The 22,422-nt window shown below is 36.5% G+C and overlaps 1 protein-coding gene across 6 annotated transcripts in view; it reads left to right on the top strand.

Moving 5' to 3' along the window:
* GABRA2 (gamma-aminobutyric acid type A receptor alpha2 subunit) overlaps positions 1–22,422 on the top strand; it is a 145,360-nt gene that overhangs the window by 65,579 nt on the left and 57,359 nt on the right. For all 6 annotated transcript variants that reach the window (XM_021715567.1, XM_021715568.1, XM_021715571.1 and 3 more), the window contains one exon: positions 21,977–22,197. In XM_021715567.1, coding sequence (XP_021571242.1) covers positions 21,977–22,197 — 221 coding nt within the window. The remainder of the gene's footprint in view (positions 1–21,976; positions 22,198–22,422) is intronic.

Below are 22,422 nucleotides of genomic sequence, written 5' to 3'. Positions count from 1 at the left end.
GAACATTTTTAATAATCAGTCCTCCATGTCTACTGCTAACTATAGTGCTGTGTAATAGAATATTTTTTGAAATAATGTTTCATTCATTAATACCTTGCCGGATTCCGTCATGTCCCTCGGCTATCTTTTACCTTACCCTGTGTTCCCTAATGCACATGTCTCTTGTCCTATGCTACTTCCCTGCTAAGATTGTGGCTCACAGCCTTATTCACCCCTCAGGCATCCTCCTCTCCAGGATCTCCCAGTTTTTTAGAGATTCGTCTTCCTCATGACCCAGGCAATGAGAATCATAGGATATGCTTGTGTCCTTTTCTTACCCTGGCATCCCCCACCATGTCATTCCTCTTCCATGTCTTCCTTCTCTCTTATAAGTCAAGGGGAAAGTTGACATGTTTGGAGATTTTCCTCCTGAATAAACAAACAAAACAAAAGGTTTTCCTTTTTTTCAGGCTCTTACAAACATTATCAGCCCATTTATTGGGACATCCCTACTTTTTCACTGGGGAGCCAGAATCACTTTTATCATTAGAACATATGCTTTTTCTTCCATCAGAGCCTCTGACCTCTGACCTCACAGTTTTGTTCTTATACTAGCCTGTGAGGCACCATGGAGTTGAAGGTGATCTTCACCTTTGAGGAGATGGTTGAAACAAAACACTGGAAGTCTTTAAAGTTATTTCTAATTAGAATGTGAAGATTTAAGTAACTTTTTTCTTGCCTCCCCTTCATCTCTGGGTCTTAGACACAATTCTGGAACAACAGGAAAAGTCTCACTCTTCAATGTAACTCTCTCTCCTCTTTTGTGTTATATGTTGACCTGAAATATTAATCTGCTTCTTTCCATAGGTAAATTTAAGTGGACAGGACCTTGAAATGATGACAGAGAATATTTAGCAAGAGTGTTAATATTAATGTTATTGATCAACTGTAAAGATAATTGTCTTGGTAAATGCTCTTTGCCTTAGTAAATGCTCTATGCGTTGGTGAATTTTGTCTTAGTAAATGCTCCCAAATATTAGAGAGACAGGCACAATAAGAATGAACACCTAATTTCTATGTAGAATCAAGTAGAAAGAGTCAGAATTTTGTGAAGCACTATATTGAGAAACAAGCAGAATATTATGTATTTTGATGAATGACCAATTACTGTGTTGTGGTTACCTTTGGTGTCTTATTATCAGCCAATCAGAAAGGCAAATGATATAGGACCCCAAAATTTCAGTAAGTTTTCAACGTTGTAGATTTTTTTGTACCGTGAATATTAATTAGTATTAATAGTTACTGTATTGACATTTATGCTTTGCTTTTTCAAAGTGAATTATTTTACCTAAAACATCAAAAAGTTAAAATATACATATATACATACATACATACAAGCATATGTATTTCTACCAAGACATGTTTGGTATTTGAGGATTTTAGATAGACCCAGCTTAAACATTTATGGCAAAATATATGAAGTCATTTATCTTTCAGTAGTGAAGATGGATTAGACTAATTGCCTGCCTTTCCTTGTTCTGATCATTCTTTGGGATCACTGACACATATTTTATTTTTTTGAGTTGGAGTCTCTGTCGCCCATACTGGAGCCACCATGGCCTTGACCTGCTGGGCTCCGGCGATCCTTCCACTTCAGCCTTCCAAGTAGCTGGAACTACAGGCGCATGCTACCATGCCCGGATAAGACACATATTTTAAAAGTTGGTAGCTGGGGTTGGGTGTGCAATAAAACAAATTTAAGCTGGCTCCTTTATATCTGAATTGAACTAAAATCACTTTGATCTAATTAGTGAATTGAACTTTAAGAATTTTTAACAGGCTCAAGATATATTTTCTTATTTGGGGAGAGCCTACAACAGGTTATTTTAAATATTAAAATGTGCTTATACCTCCAGTTATACATAAGTTGAATTTATTTGCGTGAAATTGCAGTTAATAATATTCAAATTAGAAAAAAAAAACTTTTTAAAATTTTATTTATATATTTCAGCATACATGCCTGTGTGAATGTGTATGATTCATACATAGATATATCCTCTAAAATGAAATAAATATTCAGCATCTCAGTAGGCTTTTGAAAGACTTGAAGACCCCAGACATTTTTCCTCATGATACGTTTCCCTTAATGCACCCAGTCTAAAACATTCCTATAAAATTTCTTTGGACATGTCAGATTTCCTACTTTTTTCCAAGTTTGCTCACCTTATTTACTCCGTCTTCCCTATAGTTGTTTTGGCGGAAGTCTAATTAATTACATGGGAACACACTATATAATCAGAGGACAGACCCATAAGAGTTATTTGAATAAGGGGAATCTAATATCAACAATTATTAGCTAGTAAACGATAACTAATTAATTTCTTTAAAAAGTGTGAAAGAATATTCCAAGCAATAGAGTATTAGCAGATACATACAGACACAGCATTTACTTCTAGGGTTGCAGAGCTATGAATTAGGAAAAAAACTGAGAACTTGGGAGGGTTCCTTGCACTCTGCCCCGCCTCCCCACTGGCCAGGGCCAGTGAATCCAAACCTCATTGAAGATGGTTTTGTGGCTATAGGAACACACAACTGCTGGTGGTGGAGAGAGATGTGAGGGTGCATGCTGAAGCCAGTCCATTGGACTGTCCTTTCTGGCCTGTAAACTCATTGCATGCCAGTCCTTTAAAACTGTGCCAAGGAATGACAGTGCACCTGACCCAGAAATAGACAAGAAAGACAGCTCCCTTCTCTCGTTATGACATTGGTGTGTCCCTCCAGCGCCCTCTATCGACAAAGCCTAACATCGTGGGAGCTGGCAAAGAGCAATATTTACAGGGTCCGTCTCCTGTATTAGGAAGAAAGGGAGCTCAGGGTTGAGAGTTCAGAACCAACACACTGATAACTGCTATACACACTCCTATATGTAATATAGGGAGGTTGATGAGTGAAGGATCAGGAGACGGTTTGATCACTCAACAGGTATTGTTTGACAATTGTCCAAATCTAGAGGAGAAAGATGAAACTGGGAAAAATTAAAGTTGAATACCTTTTTTTTTTTTTTTTTGAGTTGGAGTCTCACTCTGTCGCCCAGACCGGAGTGCAGTGGCCGCTTCTGGCCACTGCAGCCTCAACCTGCTGGCCTCTGGCGATCCTGCCGCCTCAGCCTTCGGAGTAGCCGGAGTTACAGGCATGTGCTACCACGCCCAGCTGATTTTTTGATTTATTGTAGAGATGAGGTCTCGCTGCCCAGGTGGGTCTCGAACCCGCGGGCTCAGGCAATTCACTCACCTCAGCCTCCCAAAGGTGTGGGATTACAGGCTGAGCCACTGAGCCCGGCTTGAATAACTTTTATACACACAGAACAGAGATGCACACACACTGAATTTTCTCACATTGTATGTCTGTTAGAGAAGATGGAGCTCAACTTAAAAATAATATATATATGTATTTTATGAAGAAAAATTATTTGGTCCTCATGATGATCAAAAGGAATGATTTCAATCTTGGTGTTACTTTTGTTGGAAAGCAAGACAAATAATGAATCATAGTTTGAATTTATGTGTAGTATTGATGGCCAAGTCAAGAAATGAACTTGGCTATGACACTCTAAATAGAAAGAAATATTATCATGATAGGAAGGGAAAACATACTCACATTACTACCTATAAGTCAAAGTGGGTGTGGAAATATCTAACGAATGTCTTTCAGAAACAATTTGTTAATGAGAAAAAAGTAAAGAATGCATTTACTTTTAGTAACTTAGTGGATACACTCTTATTTCTATGTCATGTGCATAGTCAGTAGCAAAACCTAAACCCCTAAGTTATCCTGTTCAGGTCAGTGATGTAGATTTGTTGTGACATTAGCCTGAGAGAAAAAAGCAGAATGGCAAAAAGAATTAAGAACCAAAGGAACACACACACACACACACACACACACACACACACACACACTGCTCTCTCAGAATCATTAACCAGTGTAATTGTCCAAAGAAAGTTGTATATCTAAGTTATAATTAAACATTCTAATTGCAGTGTCTGAAATTAAGTTTAAAATATCTTATTTCAACATTAACAAATTCATGAGTAAGTAGGCAATTAAACTTTATGCTAGTAGCTGACAATTGATAAAGTTTATAGTAGTTGTGCACATTTTAGCAATTTCTAACTTACTCTTCTGGGGATACCCCCCCCTTTTCTCATAGTTTCTGTATAGGGTGTCTTTCTATATTATTAAAGATTATCACTGTGTGTGAATATTCTTCAGGCATAAGAGGTATAACTACATATTATTGAACCTAAGCCTAGACTAAGGACCTCAGCCCAAATGGTTGTCTATTGCGAAGTGTTAGGGTTAGAGTGTGGACAGTGGAAACTTCGAAGTAATCTTGAGGTTTCTGAGCCAGAGTTTGCCATTAGGTTGTTAAGAAGCAGGCAGTTAGGTGAGTTTGACCTTGGTTTGTTGACCACGTTGATCCCTTGGTTAATACTTTTCTTCCTCTATAAAGACAGATAATGCATTATCTTTTAGAATCTTCAGAAGCTATTGGGAAATCATGGAGTTCAGTAGTTAACATCATAGGAAGATTTAGAGAGGTATTAGAAACAATTATGCCGTCAAAAACTGACATGGGTGGGACTTAATCTGTTATCTCTTATCAGAGGTTATAAATATAGCTAGTATAAGATTTGTAAATGTAGGTAGTTAAACATGGCAAACACTTTATATTAAAAGTAAAGTAATAATGTTTACTCACTCTAAAAGCTGTCATGTAGAAGTTGGTTATTGGGAGGTTATTGATACTTTGGGCAGTTAGGAATTAAGCTCAGGGAATACTCATCTATTCATCAAATATTTTTCAGTTTCCTCCTAGAATTTATCATAATTTTCCTCAAAATGTAATTCACAGATACCTGAGTTCAAATCACCTGAATTACCAAAACAGTTGTTCCCTGGGATCTTCCTGAGACCTGTGAATTCATATTTTCCAGTTTTAGGGTATGATAGTCTATATTTTAACAGGCTGAGGTGTTTGAATGTATGCTGATGGTAGCCAAACTAAGATTAGTGGAGGGTTGGAGGAATGGTACAGGGCTTGTGGTAGAATCATATTTTTTTGCGATCTGATACTTTATATTAAAGGATGGGGTAAGGAAAACTAGTTAGAAAGCTGTTGTATTCCAGGCAAGAGATGAATATGAACTGGTCCAGGGCAGTGGAACTGAAGATGGAGAGACTGAAAACATTTAAGAGTTCTCTGTGGGGTAGAATGAACAAGGCTTGGTGGGCTGTTGAGTAGGGGACAAAAAAGGACAGAATGAAGACTCAGGGCTTGAGTGGATGGTGGTGCCATTCACTGAGATATGGGACACAGGAGAAAAAGTCTGATTATATAAAGTCTATGTAGCGGGAGATGTCTAGGGAGCAGAATAAGTCTGGATCTCAGTGGCAAGGCTTAGCGTAGAACTGGCTTGGAAGCCATCTAATAGTGGGACATCTGATGGAATCACAGGCATACATAACATTGTACATGGAAAGAGATTAGAAGGAAATGGTCATCACACTTTACAGAAACTCCTGTCCACCAATATTTAAAGGACAGAAAGAGGATTTAAAAATGGTTGCAGAACAGTCTGAGAAGGCGCAACTATGTATGTCTAAACCCAGTCCCCACCACTACACAATATGTTCTTGTAATGAATACACAGGTGTATCCCTTGAATCTAAAATAAGAAACAAATATTCAAAAAATGTAAAATGAAGGGCAATTTCATTCTCTGAGCTAGATTGTACTTTCCCTCTTAACAACAAAACTCAGAGACTACTGCCTTGTATTTCTTAGCAGATGTTGTGATGTACAGTAGTCAGGCATCTGTACCACGGCCGTCAGCCAAGATGAGTTTTTGTAAACTGAAAGTGATGTGGTTCATTTGGTAATGGGATGAACCTGTAGGTTTTGCGCACAGTAAAAGCCCACCTAGGGAGTGGGGAGACCGTTCTAGAAAAGAGGGCAGGTGAAAGCATTTTGACTCTATTTCTTACCTTCTTGGAGGAAGGAGGGTTGCAGGCACTTAGTCCATCCAGCCATAACTCTTTTGGTTTTCTAGGGACATAGAGGCATTCCTTATCACCCTCCCCATTTTTTTGCATATAATGAATAATAAACAGTTGTTTGTTATAATTTCTGGATGTGAAGTGATTTTTTAAATAAAAATCACAGAGGTTGCACGTTTTTCCCCCTAGGTTTCAAATGTGGAGCCTATCTTCTTGGGAAAGCCACATAGAACTTGTATACCTAGATTAGGAATACTAATAGATGTCATCCGTTGGTGTTACTTCCATACATTTTCCAGGAGCTATTGTTACATGTAGATTGTTACCAGGCATGGAAAGGTCTCAGATCCCATGGAGAGAATTTTCTCAAGGTTTTCCCACAACACCAGGAGAATGTGGCTTTCAGAACATCAGTGCGGTAGAACGTTGCAAAGGCAGAGAGAGAGAACACTGTGTCGTAGCTTACGGTAAGGCCAAGAAAAGGGTTTAAATATGTCATTAGATTAAAAACAGAAGTATTTGGTGATTGTGGCAAAAGCAACCAGATTGTAGTGGGTGGGAGCATGTGGGAGGTGAGGAAATGGAGAAAGAGTGGAGGTAACATTTTTAAGCAGCGTGGTTGGGAGAGGAGGCGAGACTGAGGGCAGTAGCTGTAAGGCATTGTAATGAGCAGGAGGCTTTTATTTTTAAAGACTACGTTGAACTCCTCACTGTTCTCTGAACATGTCATTATTTTCAACACCTCTCTGGCCTCACACATGTTTTACCCTGTTCTTGTTATCGTCCCTCTTCGTTGCCAACTGGAGATCTTTTATTTATTCAAGGCCAAGCTCACATTTCATTTTCACTGGTTTCTTTCTAGGTTACTCCAAGTTGTCAGTCTTCCTTTCCTTGCACTTTACCACATGGTGTTCCTACTTTTTTTTTTTTCTTAAATGGTAGTGTACACGGGCTTAATCTTCACATCTTTCTTTTTTAGGGCAGTCTGAACTACTAGCAGGCATGGCTTGAGTCTGTTCATTTCAGCAAGATTTACTAAGTACATATTCTATGCCTGACTAGTGCTCGGTGCTGAAATATGTAAGTGTAACTCTCTAGTTGCTCACAGGATAGAGGCAGGATAGCTAAGAATAACCATTAATTTTAACCAGTGTAATAATGTTTTCTTTGATTTATGGATTAGTATGGTATCAGAGAGGGTGCGGATGGTAGATATAGAGTTTTGGAAGGTTTCTAGGGAAGAAAGAGAGTTGAGGAGAACAAATAAGGATCGGGCAGCTGTGTAATGGGAAAAGAGTGTTTTCAAGTAAATTGGAAGAGCTTGTTGAATTTAGTCCAATATAAAAGTGCAGTATCACTAGACCTTCAAATGTTCTTAGGGATTTTGGAGGTGGTAAGGCTGGAAAAGTACTCAGAACCAGATCATGAAGGACATTATAGCTAATTGCCCCCCCAAAACCATAGAAGTGTGCCTAAATAAAACTTTAAAACATCGTAGATTTATATTATCAAATAACTAATTATTGCATGGCTTTTTTGATAGGTATTGACATTCTTTAAAGTGTAACTATTATACAGAATAAATACCTGCTTTGTGATTAGTTTAATATAGTTACATTGACATGCACATGCAAACACATGTGCGTGTGCATGCGCACGTGCACACACAGACACACACACATGCACACGTACAAGACACTTCATGTCTGTGAATTTGAAAAATAGGATTTTACGTGCAGATAACTGTTTGCCATAAAACATCTGAGAGCTTTTCTACCATCTGTCTTTGCTGATGTCTTTCTCCTTATGTTCCATCAGAAACTTTGTTGCTCAGAATCCTTTTTACTATATTTAATTTCCAGTGGCTCCCCTCATTCATTCATTCATTCATTCATTCCTGGGATCATGATTGTATATTTCCTATGTTCCAAGCGATATTTTAGACATGAGTGACACAGAATTGGAGAAGATGAGCATGGTACTTTTTCTCAGTGTGGAGTAAAAGGTGTTCAGATGTAGGAACCGTTAGAGAAGAGTGACTCCAGTGGCTATCTGTGAGTTTGCATCATAAAATGGAGTGTGACACATCAGAGGTCCTGCACCTGTGTCATTAAAAACTTACTGTAGCACTGAGTTGTGTATGTGTCTGTGTGTGGTGAAAGATTACTGTAGACAAGGATAGAGAGGTATGGAGGGAGAGACCGTGCAAGGCCTTGGAGGTTGGGAACTTGTTTTGATTTCATCTCAAGGGTGTTAGAAATTCAACTGACCATGCTCAGCAACATTGCATTCTTTGGGTTTCCTTTCCCCACGCTTTGGCAAGGCCTCAGTGCATTCTATAGCTTAGCCCAGTCCAGTCCAAATTAAGCACTCAATTCTTGTTATTTAAATGTTCTCTCCTTTTCCCAACCTTGCTCACAGTTTAGATTTTTTTTTTCCTTTCCTTAGCCTGGTTCATGTACTATGGGGGACTGTGCAGGATCTTCTCTTCCTCTCCTCTTTCTGGGTCTTCCAAAGTTGAGGTAAGGGAAGGGAGATTAGAAAAAGGGGCAAATATCTTTTTACTTGGTTGGTCCTATTGGTAGTTCAGGGACAATCAGTGACAATCAGTGCCATTTATATGCCCTGTAGATAAATGATAACTCTGTTATGGGACATGCTTACAATTTCTTCAGTGACCCCTTTCTTACAGTCACTGTAAGGTGCTCTGATGGCATTCTCTTGTGACATCTTACACAGTTCCTGATCCTGGGACTTTGTGACTTTTTACTGCTAGATGTCCCACCCCATTGTCAGGCCATTCTTGTGTTGAATAGAGGTAGAGGGAAATGAATGCTTTGAAGCTAATTTATGCCAGATCACCTTTCTTGATGTCCAAACCATTTTCTAAGAAATTTACACATATTATCTAACTTCATCCTTGCAAGAGTCCTAGGAAGTAGGTCCTATTCTTAACATCATTTTACAGATAAGTCAACTGATAAAAAGATATAGTAATAAACCTGCTCCAACTCAGGTACCTGATTTAAGAGTCCGTGACAATTTTTTAAAAATTGCTGTTTATAATTTGTTCTTGTGATGAGCTGGTTTTAAATGTGGAAAGGAGAATGTTTCTATTATGCACTCAAGGGGTGTACAACATGATGTTTTGGTATACTTATGCATAGTAAATGGTTAACTATAGTCAAGCAAATTAACATAGCAATCATTGCTCATAGCTATCATTATTTTTTTTGTGGTAGCAGCACTTAAATTTCTAGTTACAATGCAATATTACTGTTATAGCCCTCATGTTGTACCTTAGATCTCTAGTCTTACTCATCCTTCATATTTGCAATTTTATGCCCTTTGACTAACATCTTCCTATTTTCTTCTTCTTCCCACCCCACCTCTGGTAACCACTATCATTTTATTCTGTTTCTATGTATTATCCTTCCTTCCTTCCTTCCTTCCTTCCTTCCTTCCTTCCTTCCTTCCTTCCTTCCTACCTTCTTCACTCCCTCCCACTTCTTCCCTTCTACCTTTCTTTTTTTTTTTTTTTTTAGATTGGAAAATGCAGTTTATTTAGAAAATACAGTGGAGAAAGAGAGAGAGGACATTCAGCTCCCCAAGGTAGGGGAGGGAGCAAAAACTTAGGAAAACATGGTGGCCATAGCTCAAAGAACACATGGCCTGGCCAGTACTTAACAAAACAATGGCCCCTTCCTCCCTCTTTCCTTCTTTTCTGATTCCACATATAAGTGAGATCATGCAGTATTTCTTTCTGTGTCTGACTCATTTCCCATAGCTTAATGCCTTCCAAGTTCATCTGTGTTGTCACAAATGGCAAAATCTTTTTCTTTTTATTAAGAATGAATAATGTTCCATTATTTACTAAAATTTTATGTTCATTCATTCATCGGCAGACACTTAGGTTGTTTCCATATCTTGGGTATTATGAATAATGCTACAAGGAGCATGGAGTGCAGATATCTTTATGAGGTGGTGATTTAATTTCCTTTGTATATATACCCAATAAAAGGATTACTGGGTTATATGGTAGTTCTGTTTTTCATTTTTTGAGAAATCTTCATAATACTTTCCATAATGTCTGCACCAGTTTACATTCATACCAACAACGTTCAAGAGTTTCATTTTCTCCACACCCTCATCAACATTTGTTATCCCTTGTTTTTTCTATAATAACTATCCTAACAAGTGTGAGGTAATATCATTGGGGTTTAATTTGTTTTTCTTTTAAGGTCTGTAATGTTGAGCACCTTTTAATATACTTGTTGACCATTGTTTGTCTTTACAAATTATTTATTTCTAATCAATTTATTTGATTTTTGCTATTGAATTGTGTGAGTTTCTTATATATCTTATATATTAATCTCTTATCAAACATATGGCTTGAAAGTATTTTCTCTCAATCCACAGGCTACCTTTGCATTTTGTTGATTGTTTTCTTTGCTGTACAGAAACTTTTCAGTTTGACGTAGTCCCTCTTGTTTATTTTTGCTTCTGTTGCTTGAGGTTTTGGTGTGGTATTAAAAAATATCATTGCCAAGATTAATGTCAAAGCGCTTTCTCCATGTGCTTTTTTCTAGAAGTTTTATAGTTTTAGGTCTTACATTTATGTCTTTAATCCATTTTAAGTTGGTTTTTGATAAAAGTCCAGTTTAGTTCTTCTACATGTGGCTATTAAGTTTTCCAGTAGCATTTTTTAAAAGAAATTATCTTTTCCAGAGATTCTAAAACTCCCGTCTCAGTCCTGCAACTTAGTTCTTCCTGTGACTTTCCATAATCCATGAGCAGTGTTCATTTATTGATCTGTAAAATAAATTTCACTATGATGTTTTGCCTACAGGGGTTGTTTTATATTTGGAAGAATGAAAAAAGCACTGTGTTTGGAAGGACAAGATTTGAGGTCAAATAGTGTTGCTCCCTTTTTCTGTCTTCTTTTTTTTAACAATGAATATTGCTTCTGAAGTATTCTCCACCTGTGAAATTGGGAAAATTTTGCATATTCTACAAGGTTTTGAATTTTAGATAATATAAATTATATCAAAGTGAATTACTATCTACATATTATAACTACTAATGCTATTAATCATTTTGAATACATTCAGTAGATATATTTTTAATAATCTACTTTTAGAATATGAATACTTAGTATTATTTTCTAATTTTTTTAGTGAAACCTGTTCAGCCCCTAGTTCTAAAAGGAAAGCTCAAATATCATACCTTCACTGTGGTTAGAATATTCAATGGCTGTGCTGTTCTGCAACTTCTGTTTGTGTGAGCTTTTTGTATAATAGGCTTTATGATTTTGTACTAATTGGGTTTATTGGCATTTCACTGATCTGTGTTTAAGTTTCTCAACTCTTTGCAGTTTTCACAATGTTATACTGTACTAAATTTGTTGTTTAGTCCCCTTTGAGTACCAGCTGATATTGTTTGAGCTTAACTATTCTTGTATATTCCAAGGGTATTGTTTCTTTGCTGCATTCCTGCTTCATAAATAAACTACGTCTTCCTTCATTATAGCAAAACACATTGATTAGAATCCACTCAGAGAAGACTAGCCTTTATTAGCAAAAGGTATATAATGAAATACATTTTGATACTTTTAAGTAAACCTAGAAAATCAAAGTAAATCGAAAATCACTCCTAGAACAATCCTGCAGTTTAGTTGTGTTTTCATGAATAGATACAATTCCTTAGAAATTGGTTACAAGCATTCACTTATAATTAATGTAGTCAAGCAGTAAGGAATATGATATCTTTACTAAGTTAATATGTCTTTAAAATTATGTTTATACAGTAAACTGTATAGTGGTTTATAGAGAATAATTTCCTTATTAGCAGAACAAATGACGCTTAAGGTGTATACCATATAAATGGAGAATTTTAGTGGTGGTAAAAACATTGGACTGAAGACCGCATCCTTGTGTGTGTTCTACCCCTAATAAGCTTAGAAACAGGACATTCACTGAATTTGTCTACAGCTCCATCTATGAAAGGAGGACGTTGAATTTAATTCTCTGTAAGGGAGTTTTGGAACTTGGAGTATATGGAATCATCAACTCTGTAGTCTCACCCAACAGTCAGTCTCATTTCTGTATGTAGACCGTAGGATAGCTGCACATCGAAACATCCTTGGGGGAGTTCTTGTTTCTTACTAAAATTTGAACTTCATTTGTTTGTGTCTTCCCTTATGGAAGATGTAGTTAATTCTATTATTATTCATTTCTTTTAGAATCTCGCTTCATGAATCTAAGTCCTAAGTTTGTATGAAGAAGTTACATTGTTTTGACTTTTTGGGTGTTTTTCTTGTAAGACACAAATCAACTAATTACTGTATTAGTGTCTACTCACAAAAAAACTTGAAGTTAATTTTAAAGAAACTTTTCAAGAATATTATTTTCAAATACTGAGAGTGTGCATTTTTGATGGAATATTATGCAGCCATAAAGAAGGATAAAATTATGAACCTCACAGCAACTTGGATGGATTTAGAGTCTGTAATATTCAGTGATCTATCAAATAAACAAAGAACTGAGTATCACATATTCTCACTTATAAGTGAACCATAAACAATTACATGATACTATAAGAAAGGGTTTGGCAGGGAAACTGCCAGGGGAGGGAGCTGGGGGACACCCTTCATTAATAAGGGTACCTGATCTCAAACAAGGTGATGTGGGAACCAAAGTGAGTCCCAAACTTTACCTGTACAAAGACATTTTTATACCCAACCCTGAATTGTACCTCAAATCTTTAAAATAAAAAGTAAAGGGCAACCTATTCGGGTCCCCTCCCACTGTGGGAGCTTTCCTGTCTTCTCAATAAATTCTGTTTTTAAATAAATAAATAAATACATAAATAAATAAATTAGTACAAAAAAAGAATGTGCATTTTGAAAGCATTTTAGAGAATTACATGAAAATAATTTATTTGGAAATCCTGTTGTGCTTAGTGGATATGCAGTAAATATTATTTGATTTAAATGTCTTTCTTAACTGGCTGACCACATGCAGAAGATTGAAATAGGACCTCTACCTGTTACCATACACAAAAATTAACTCTAAATGGATCAAAGACCTAAATGTAAAATCTCAAACTATAAGAATCTTAGAAAATGCCGGAAACACCCTTATGGAAATTGGAACCTGCAACCAATTCCTATTCAGAACCCCAAAGGCCAATACCTTAAGAAATAAGATAGACAAGTGGGACCTCATGAAACTAAGTGAGCTTCTGAAAAGCAAAAGAAACCATCAAGAGAGCAGGGAGACAGCCCACAGAATGGGAAAAATATTTGCCAGCTGTATATCTGACAAAGGTCTAACATCTAGGATCTACAAGGAACTCAAACGCTGTAAAAGGAGAAAAAACAAACAGCCCCATTAAAACATGGGCAAAAGACATGAATAGACACTTCTCAAAAGAAGATATATGGGCAGCCAACAGACACATGAAAAGCTCAGCCTCACTCTCATCAGAGAAATGCAAATCAAAACCACATTGAGATACCACCTAACCCCGGTAAGAATGGCCATTATTAATAAAACCAACAACAGATGCTGGTGAGGATACAGATAAAAAGGAATGCTTCTACACTGCTGGTGGAAATGCAAACTAATGCAACCTCTCTGGAAGACAGCGTGGCGAAAAGAACTAGAAATTGGCCTTCTTTATGACCCAGCAATTCCCCTATTGGGAATATACCCAGAGAAACTCAAATCATTCTACAAAAAAGATACCTGCACATGTATGTTTGTTATAGCTCTATTCACAACAGCAAAAATATGGAATGAACCATGTTGCCTATCGAAGCTGAACTGGATGAAAAAGAAGTGGTATATATACACAATGGAATATTACACAGCCACAAAGAAAGACAAACATATGAATTTTGCAGCAACTTGGATGGATTTGGAGTCGATCATAATCAGTGATCTATCACAAAGAACAGAGTACCATGTGTTCTCACTCATAAGCAGGTCTTGAACAATTATAGTACTATAAGAAAGGGATTGGCAGTAGTGGGAAACTGTCAGGGGAGGGGGATGAGATTGGCAGTTGAGGGAAACTGCTAGGGGAGGGAGGGGCATACCTCATCAACAAGGGTATCTGCATAATCAAGGTTTGTATACCTAACCCTAAATTGTACCCTACATCTTTATAATAAAAAATAAATAGATAAATAAATAAATGTCTTTCTCTGTCTTTTTAATGTAGAAAGCAAAGACATACAAAGTAGTTGATTATATTTTATTTCCTTATCTATCTATATATTTACATCTATATGCTCTTTTAGTAATACATTAAAAAAGATTATAAAATATAGACTAAAGTAGACATTTAAAAATAAAGGGATAACTGGGCATGGTAGCTTATGCCTGTAATCCTAGCATTTTGGGAGGCCAAGGAGAGAGGATTACTTGAGCCCGGAAGTTTGGGACCAGCCTAGGCAACATAGCAAGGCCTCGTTTCTACAAAAAATTAAAAAATTAGCTGGGTATGATGGTACATGCCCATATTCCCAGCTACTGGAGAGATTGAAGTGTAAGGATTATCTGAGCCCAGGAGGTCAAGCTGAGGTGAGCCTTGATTGTGACACTGCATTCCAGCCTTGGACAAAAGAGTGAAACCTCCTAACTCAAAAAAGTAAAATAAATAAAATAAGTAAATAAATTTTTAAAAATGAAAAGGATACAGTTAAAATAAATATTATTTTACGGAATAATTATTGTATCAGTGAAATGCATTTATTTTTATTCCCACTTAAAATTGTTATTCATGATAGTAATTAATATGTTTAAATGTGCTTTATTATTTTAAACTATTTTATTATGCTGTAGCAATTCAGGTGTGATCTGAATTTATACTATTTTAATACTTATTTTAATTATGAATATAGCTGAAAATGATATGGGAATTCAGATTTAAGAATTACATCATTGGCTACTGGTTTTTGAATCATGGTGTCCATTTTTTATAAATCTGCTAATTTTAGATGCTTGTTTTCATGTTCTTGATATTTATTTTTAAAAATGACTTACTGTTTACAGTATCCTAATGCTACCATTCACCAGTATTTTAAGTTATAATGTATATTTAAAATGAAACTTATGATTAAAAACAGTAAGCATAAACCCGTATTTTATTTTTGTTGTTGAGTTGGAGTCTCACTCTGTCACACAGGCTGGAGTGCAGTGGCTGCTCCCGGCCACCGCAGCCTCGACCTACTGGGCTCTGGCGATCCTTCCGCTTCAGCCTTCCAAGTAACTGGAAAAAGAGGCGCGCATTACCACACCCAGCTAATGTTTTTGATTTATTGTAGAGATAAGGTCTCACCAAGTTGCCCAGGCAGGTCTCGAATCCGCAGGCTCAGGCAATCCACTCACCTCAGCCTCCCAAAGCGTGGGATTACAGGCTGAGCCACCGAGCCTGGCATAAACCTGTATTTTAAATAGCCTCATTGATACTTAACATTTTCTTTTGCAGATTTTTTAGACTTGATTAGTTTATCAGTCTTTACGTGGCTAACAAAAAGCTCATATTAGGCTGAGGTATGATACCTCTTTTTCTTGTTTTCCACTTGTGCTTAATTATCACTGCTGTAATTATTAGTACTTTCTTCCAGGGTATCTTAGTAGTAAGCTTTTGAGGTCATTTCCCTATTTCCACTAGAGCTCATGTAATTAAAACTAGGTAATATCAATTCACCTAATTTGGCACAATCACAGTTCACTGAAAGCAATTGAATTATTCCACCATTTCCAACTGTTTTTGCTCCTCTTCCTTTAAAATGTGTTCCAAACTCAACTTTAATTTACTTATGGACAGAGTAATAATATCAGTGTCATCTTATATATTACTGTTTAGCAAAGCTTCATTATTATTTTTTTAATCAATATTTTTTATTATGGTTTTGTGGGGTACAGTTAAGGGGTTAGGTGTACAATTACGTTTCATTCAGGCACCCTGTTGATAAGAGGTGTTTCCCCATCCCCAGACAGATATTTGCTACTGTTAATCCCATCCCCCTCCCCCCCCTTAGTTTCCTAGTACCGTCAGTCATTTTCTTGTAGTATTACATTGGATGTTCAAGGTCCATTATATGGGTGAGAACATGTGATACTCGGATCTTTGTTTCTGTGAGAGGTCACTCAGTATTATAGACTCTAGTTCCATCCAGGTTGCTGCGAAATTCATGATTTTGTTCTTTTTTATGGCTGCATAGTATTCTATCGTGTATATGTACCACATTTTTTTAATCCAGTCCTCTTTTGATGGGCAGCATGGTTGTTTCCAGGTTCTTGCTATTGTGAACAACGCTGCGATAAACATACGTGTGCAGGTATCTTTTTTATAGAGTGATTTGAGTTCTTCAGGGTATATTCTCAGTAGGGGGATTGCGGGGTCATATGGGAGGTTGATATTTAGAGCTTTTAGGAATCGCCACACTGATTTCCACAGAGGTTGCACTAGTTTACATTCCCACCAACTGTGTAGAAGTGTTCCCTTTTCGCCACACCCTCTCCAGCAGCTGTTATTTTTTGAGTTGTTGATAATTGACATTCTGACTGGAGTTAGGTGGTATCTCAATGTAGTTTTGATTTAAAGCTTCATTATTTTTATTGCAATGAGTGCTATATAAAAATAATGATTCTAATATGTCTTACTTCATTCAAGTGGATACACACACCCCACTCTGTAAACCACTATTCTAAACTGGTTATTCTGATTCTGCTTAAAGGTCTGATCTTCAAATAGTTACTATACAGTTGATGATAATTATATTTACTAGTTATAACCAGCCTGCCTCCCTGGGATAAGACTCATGTGATTTTCATTGATGTTTCAGCTCTTCTCAGACACTTTATTCATTCATCACCATCTTTTTTCTCTCACAGAGTCCTAGTGTACTGAGTTGTGACAAGGGATGGCTGGCCCCAGTTCTTCACTCTTTCCAAGTCCACATCTTTTCCCATTTAACTTGTAGTCCCCTCCACAGAGAGTGAAGTCACCTGCTATTCTACTTGTCATTCAGTTCTGCTATGTGACTTGATTTGGCCAATAGGATATTAAAACATTACATGAGTGATGGCTTGACCTGGGCTTGTGCATTCGGACTTGCTCTTTTGTATTCCTGCCATTGTCCAGAGAAAGACAAACCAAGGCGAGTCCAGTGGTCTCTGAAGCAGTATGAGAGTTGGAGTAGAGCTGAGTTGTCCTACAGTCCCTACACTATGGTAGCCTATGTCAACCCATAGATGTATGAGCAAGCCCAATTAAGGTCACTCTGAGCCCAGGTGAGGTCAGCCAGCCTTGGCCTTATGACTTGTGAGGTAATGATGAATGGGTGATACTTTAAGCTACTACTTTTTCTGTGCTTTCAACACAACAGTAGCTAACTGATAGTAGCTGGTCTTCAGATTTGACTAAACTCTGATTTCCTTTACTGGCTTTTAAATTCAGGAATGGAAGAGAGTACTCTTTATCTACTTGTACCTTATGTTCCCTCCTCAACTCATTGCATGCTGCCTTTTGCACACTCCAGTACTAAGCTTTTATGATCTCTCAGCACAGCTTGACATTGTTGATCTCTATATGCTTCCAAAATTTTCTTTTAGTTTGTTACTTTTCTTTCTCTCTACTTTGTGTGTATGTACATTCTTTTATGCTTTCTCCTCTTTTAGTTTTCTAGAGTTCTTCCCTTATTTATTTTCATCAGTTAATCATACAGAATCTCTCTATATTAACTAGTTTATCATCATTATTTTCATTGCCACTGCTAAAAACAACACGGGATCATATTCAATATTAGTAATCACAATAAATGTCATTGGACTGAATTGTCACAAAATAATGGAGATGGCCAATAGACCTTTGACACCGGCAGAAGGAATACACAGAAATATATTTATGATATTTTGATATCTTTATGATGATTCTTATTGAGTTGTGCATTCTTTCAGGAAGTGTTAGTATATAGAATATATAAAGAATTTTCTTAATTAAATAAGGGAAAGATAGCCTAAAAAGAAATTGCATAGATGAACAGACAATTTGTAAATATAAAAACTAGAATTTTTAATAAACATATGAAAATTCATTACTTTTCACAAGTTAACAAAGAAATCCACAAGGTAGCACTATGAAACATTTCACCCTAATCCTAATGACTAAAATGAAATGTTATGTCTATACCAAATTGCAGAGAAACAAGAAAGTTCATAAACTTCTAGTGGGAATATAAATTTACGTAATTCGTAGGTTTTTAGCTTAACATTATCTTGCTAATTTAAAGATGCATATATAATGTAAATTCCAGTAATCCCACTTGCAGATTTAGTCTAGGATAGTAGTCAGCATACTACAGCCCATAGGCCAAATCCTGTCAGCTGCCTATTAATGTCAGCAGTGTTTTATTGGAACATAGCCATGTTCAATTTTTGCAATCTATGGCTGGTTTCATACTACAGTATCAAAGTTGAGTAGTTGTGATACTGATATGGCCCACAAGTTCTAAAATGTTTATTAACTGGTACTTAATGGAAAAATCTGCTGACCTCTGGTCTCTTATACCTTTGTACTAAAAGTGTTAAATAAGAATGCTCATATAAAGGAGACCCGCAAAAGCCCAGAATTTATTCATATAAAATTGTGTATTTATTATTACACTTTTAAACTTCAGTCACCCTCAAAGTATTCTCCATTTGACACAATACACCTATAGAGATGCTATTTCCACTGCTCAAAACAGTTTTGAACTCATCAATTTTGATGCCATTTAGTGCTTCTACTGTTTTTTGTTTGGCCTCTTACACATTGGCAAAACATTTCCCTTTGAGGACTTTTTCATCCAGGGAAACAAAAGGCACTCAGGGCAAGATGGGGTGAATAGGGAGGGTGGGGCACAGGGCTCATGCTATTTTTGGTGAAAAACTGCTGAACACTCAGTGTGATGTGGGCAGGTGCACTCATAAATCACCCATCATGAAATGGCAAATATGTTGAAAGAATCTTCCCCCTGCCCCGAAAAAAATTGATTGAAGCTGAATGCATCCTCTCACAACAATGCTAGCTGGTACACTGATGCCATGGCTTTCTAGAACACTTACTTAGTGGGGGAAGCCTGTACTACAAGTGGCCCACCCTCTGAAAGATAATTCTGGTATTTTAGGGGTCCCTCCTCATAGCAATATCATTTGCGACAGTGACAAATTGTAAATAAGAAAACTATTTAACGATGAGGAAAAAGATGAAAATTCTTCCAATAAAATGCTATCTATATAGTAGTGATAATGAATTAAGGTGCAAGAGGTATTGCTATGAATAAATTCCAACAAAATAATCTAAAAAATGGAAGTGTAAAAAATATCACACTATGATACCATTTATATATATACATGCTTAATATGTGACACATGATACATACTTTTATGTAGTAAATGTGTAAGTATATGTATGAGAATGATATATACCAAATTCAAGGTAATTATTTCCTTAGAAGAGGGAAGGCTTCAATGATATTTATGATGACATTTTTGCTAGATGAGGATTACAAGTGTCTGTAATAGTCTTTATATTCTTGTTTATGTGTGGAAACAAAAACAAATAAAACACAAAAGAAAACCACAGTCCCTTTCATAGTCGGACTGTAACGATTCATAGTCTGCCTTCTAGCTGGGAGGCAGCAGAACAAATGTATAATTGCAGTAGATGATTTTTCAGGAAAGGAGAACTTTATAGAGACTGAAAGAGCTAACTGTATTCTTTCCAGGTGTTCGAGGAACTGGGGAGGAATAGCAAAAAGTGGGAATTAAAATTGCCTAGAGCATCAGATGAGTTTGCATGGTGGGGGTGAAAGTCCAAGACAAAGGTCATGTTGGATAGATTGGCAGGGCACACCTGGAACACTGTGAGCACTCAGAGACAGTGTTTCTGGAAACAACTTTTAAAACAAGATCACCTAGCCGGGCTCGGTGGCTCAGCCTGTAATCCCGCGCCTTTGGGAGGCTGAGGTGACTGGATCGTCTGAGCCTGCGGGTTTGAAACCCACCTGGGCAACTTGGCGAGACCTCATTTCTACAATAAATCAAAATTAGTCGGGTGTGGTAGCGTGCGCCTGTAGTTCCAACTACTTGGAAGGCTGAGGCGGAAGGATCGCCAGACCCCAGCAGGCGAGGCTGCGATGGCCGGGAGCAGACACTGCACTCCAGTCTGGGTGACAGAGTGAGACTCCAACTCAAAAAAAGAAAACAAAACAAAACAAAAAAACAAGATCACCTGAAACTTTCTGTTTCTGTTTGTAAACTTTAAATATCTCCTATGTGGTTGGTCTCCAGGAAATAATTGTTGCTTCAGTAGCTTCTGAAACAGATTAGACATACTCTCAATTTACAGAAAGGGAAAAATAAAATGTTGAAGTTTTAAAGTTTGAAAATGCCCTCAACTTGCTTAGAAAAGTAAATGCCATGTGCATTTCACAGCAGGCTGAGATCTGAGGGACCCCAGGTAGAAATATTTACACAAAAACTTTTCATAGTGCGAAGACTTGTCTCTCAATTCAGTTTTGCTTTTTTGAGGTTTGTTTACATGTAATTAAACATTAAAAAAAAAATAGACTGCAGAGAGTGAGGGTGGATTAGGTTATGGAATTCGGCTCCAGGGATGAACAATGCAGGACCATTATTCATTTGCTGTTCGTGTATCATTGCTTATGGTTGACACCTGGCATTATCATCACTGATTCCATTTTTGAGGGATCATTGGGGAGCTTGATTCACATTTTTTTACAGATGATTTGATATTTTACAAGTATATGGCATTTTTAATCTGCCCTTTTTTGCAAACAATTTTAATTTAGTGAAGTTGCCAATTGCTGCAATGTGATTTTCAAACATGATGACTGTGGTTTTGTGCTCAGATGACAGTGTCTGAATTTTTAGTATGAGGTGTGTTGTTGAGCATTTTAATTATTTATAATGTTAGTTTATACAAAGATACATAGACAAAAAATTTAATATCTAATAGACTGAAAACGTTGCTCACAATTGTAAATTGTTTATCTAATCTAAAATGTTTGCATTCTCTTAAGAAAATAGAGGGTTAAAGAGAGAAACAGAGACAGAGAGAGAGAGAAAGAGAGATAAAGACTTAGCTAAGTCAAAGTATTAGAGAATAATAATAGAGGAGTTGATCACTAGATGGTCTGTTCAAATATTTTAAGGTACATTTTAACATGGTGTTTATTTGCAAGATATTTGTACTATAAATATTCTGATGACTTGTAAAGTACTTACTTGTATTACAGCCCATTTTATAAGTAACCTTCACTGAAGTTAGCATTCTCTAATAAAGTCTTGCTAACAATATGATATGATTAAAAAAGAAATACAATATTCTACCATTTCTCTGGCAACGAGAGTTGATGATACATACAGAGATGACAGGATGCTTAAGTGTTGTTGTTTTATCTTTATTCTTACTTTTAAATTTTTTAATAGTTTTATTTATTTACTTTTTGCTATCGAGAAGGCTGCCTGCTCATTTTTTCCTTGAAGTAAACTACTTAAAACAATCCACCCAAACAGTGATCAAGCATATCTCTCTTCTCCAGACACTTCTAAACTGTTGGATACAGTAAAGCTTTCACTAAGACCTTGTTCAACTGAAAGAGGCCAAATGATGTAAATGTATTATTATTTTTCTTTTCCCAAGAATGCAACGCTAGTTGTATGAATATACATTATTCCCCATCGTAAGTGGCAACATATGCTGATGAGCTAAAGAGGTGCTCTTTCTGACTCAAAATTTAGTTCTTTCAATATAGCTGTCTCTTTAAAGCATTTAGAATATGATTTTTATTTTGGAATTTTATAGTGTCCTGTTGTGTCTGAAATGTTAACTATTTTCAAAGGAATGTTATTTTAAATTTCAGGAATATACAATAGATGTCTTCTTTCGACAAAAATGGAAAGATGAACGTTTAAAATTTAAAGGTCCCATGAACATCCTTCGACTTAACAATTTAATGGCTAGCAAAATCTGGACTCCAGATACCTTCTTTCACAATGGGAAGAAATCAGTAGCTCATAATATGACAATGCCAAATAAGCTGCTTCGAATCCAAGATGATGGGACCCTACTGTATACCATGAGGTATGTTTCTGTGTTTGGTGTGCTCAATTTATGTACTGAGAAATTCATGTACTGAGCAACCATCTGGTTGTCAAATATTAGCACAAAGTGGACTATATCCTAACAGATTTTAAACTACCTGTAATATAATTTGTAAATGCTTGGGTGTTAAAAAAATATATATAAAACAGTATTCATGAGTTTGATTCTCATCTTAGAGTGTTAAATCTTTTTTTTTTTTTTTTC

This window comes from Carlito syrichta, unplaced genomic scaffold (genome assembly GCF_000164805.1).
Source record: "Carlito syrichta isolate Samal-C Ts95f unplaced genomic scaffold, Tarsius_syrichta-2.0.1 Scaffold307196, whole genome shotgun sequence".
NCBI classification, from domain to species: Eukaryota; Metazoa; Chordata; class Mammalia; order Primates; family Tarsiidae; genus Carlito; species Carlito syrichta.
Note: the sequence above shows the minus strand (reverse complement) of the source record. Positions and strands in the feature narration are given on the sequence as shown.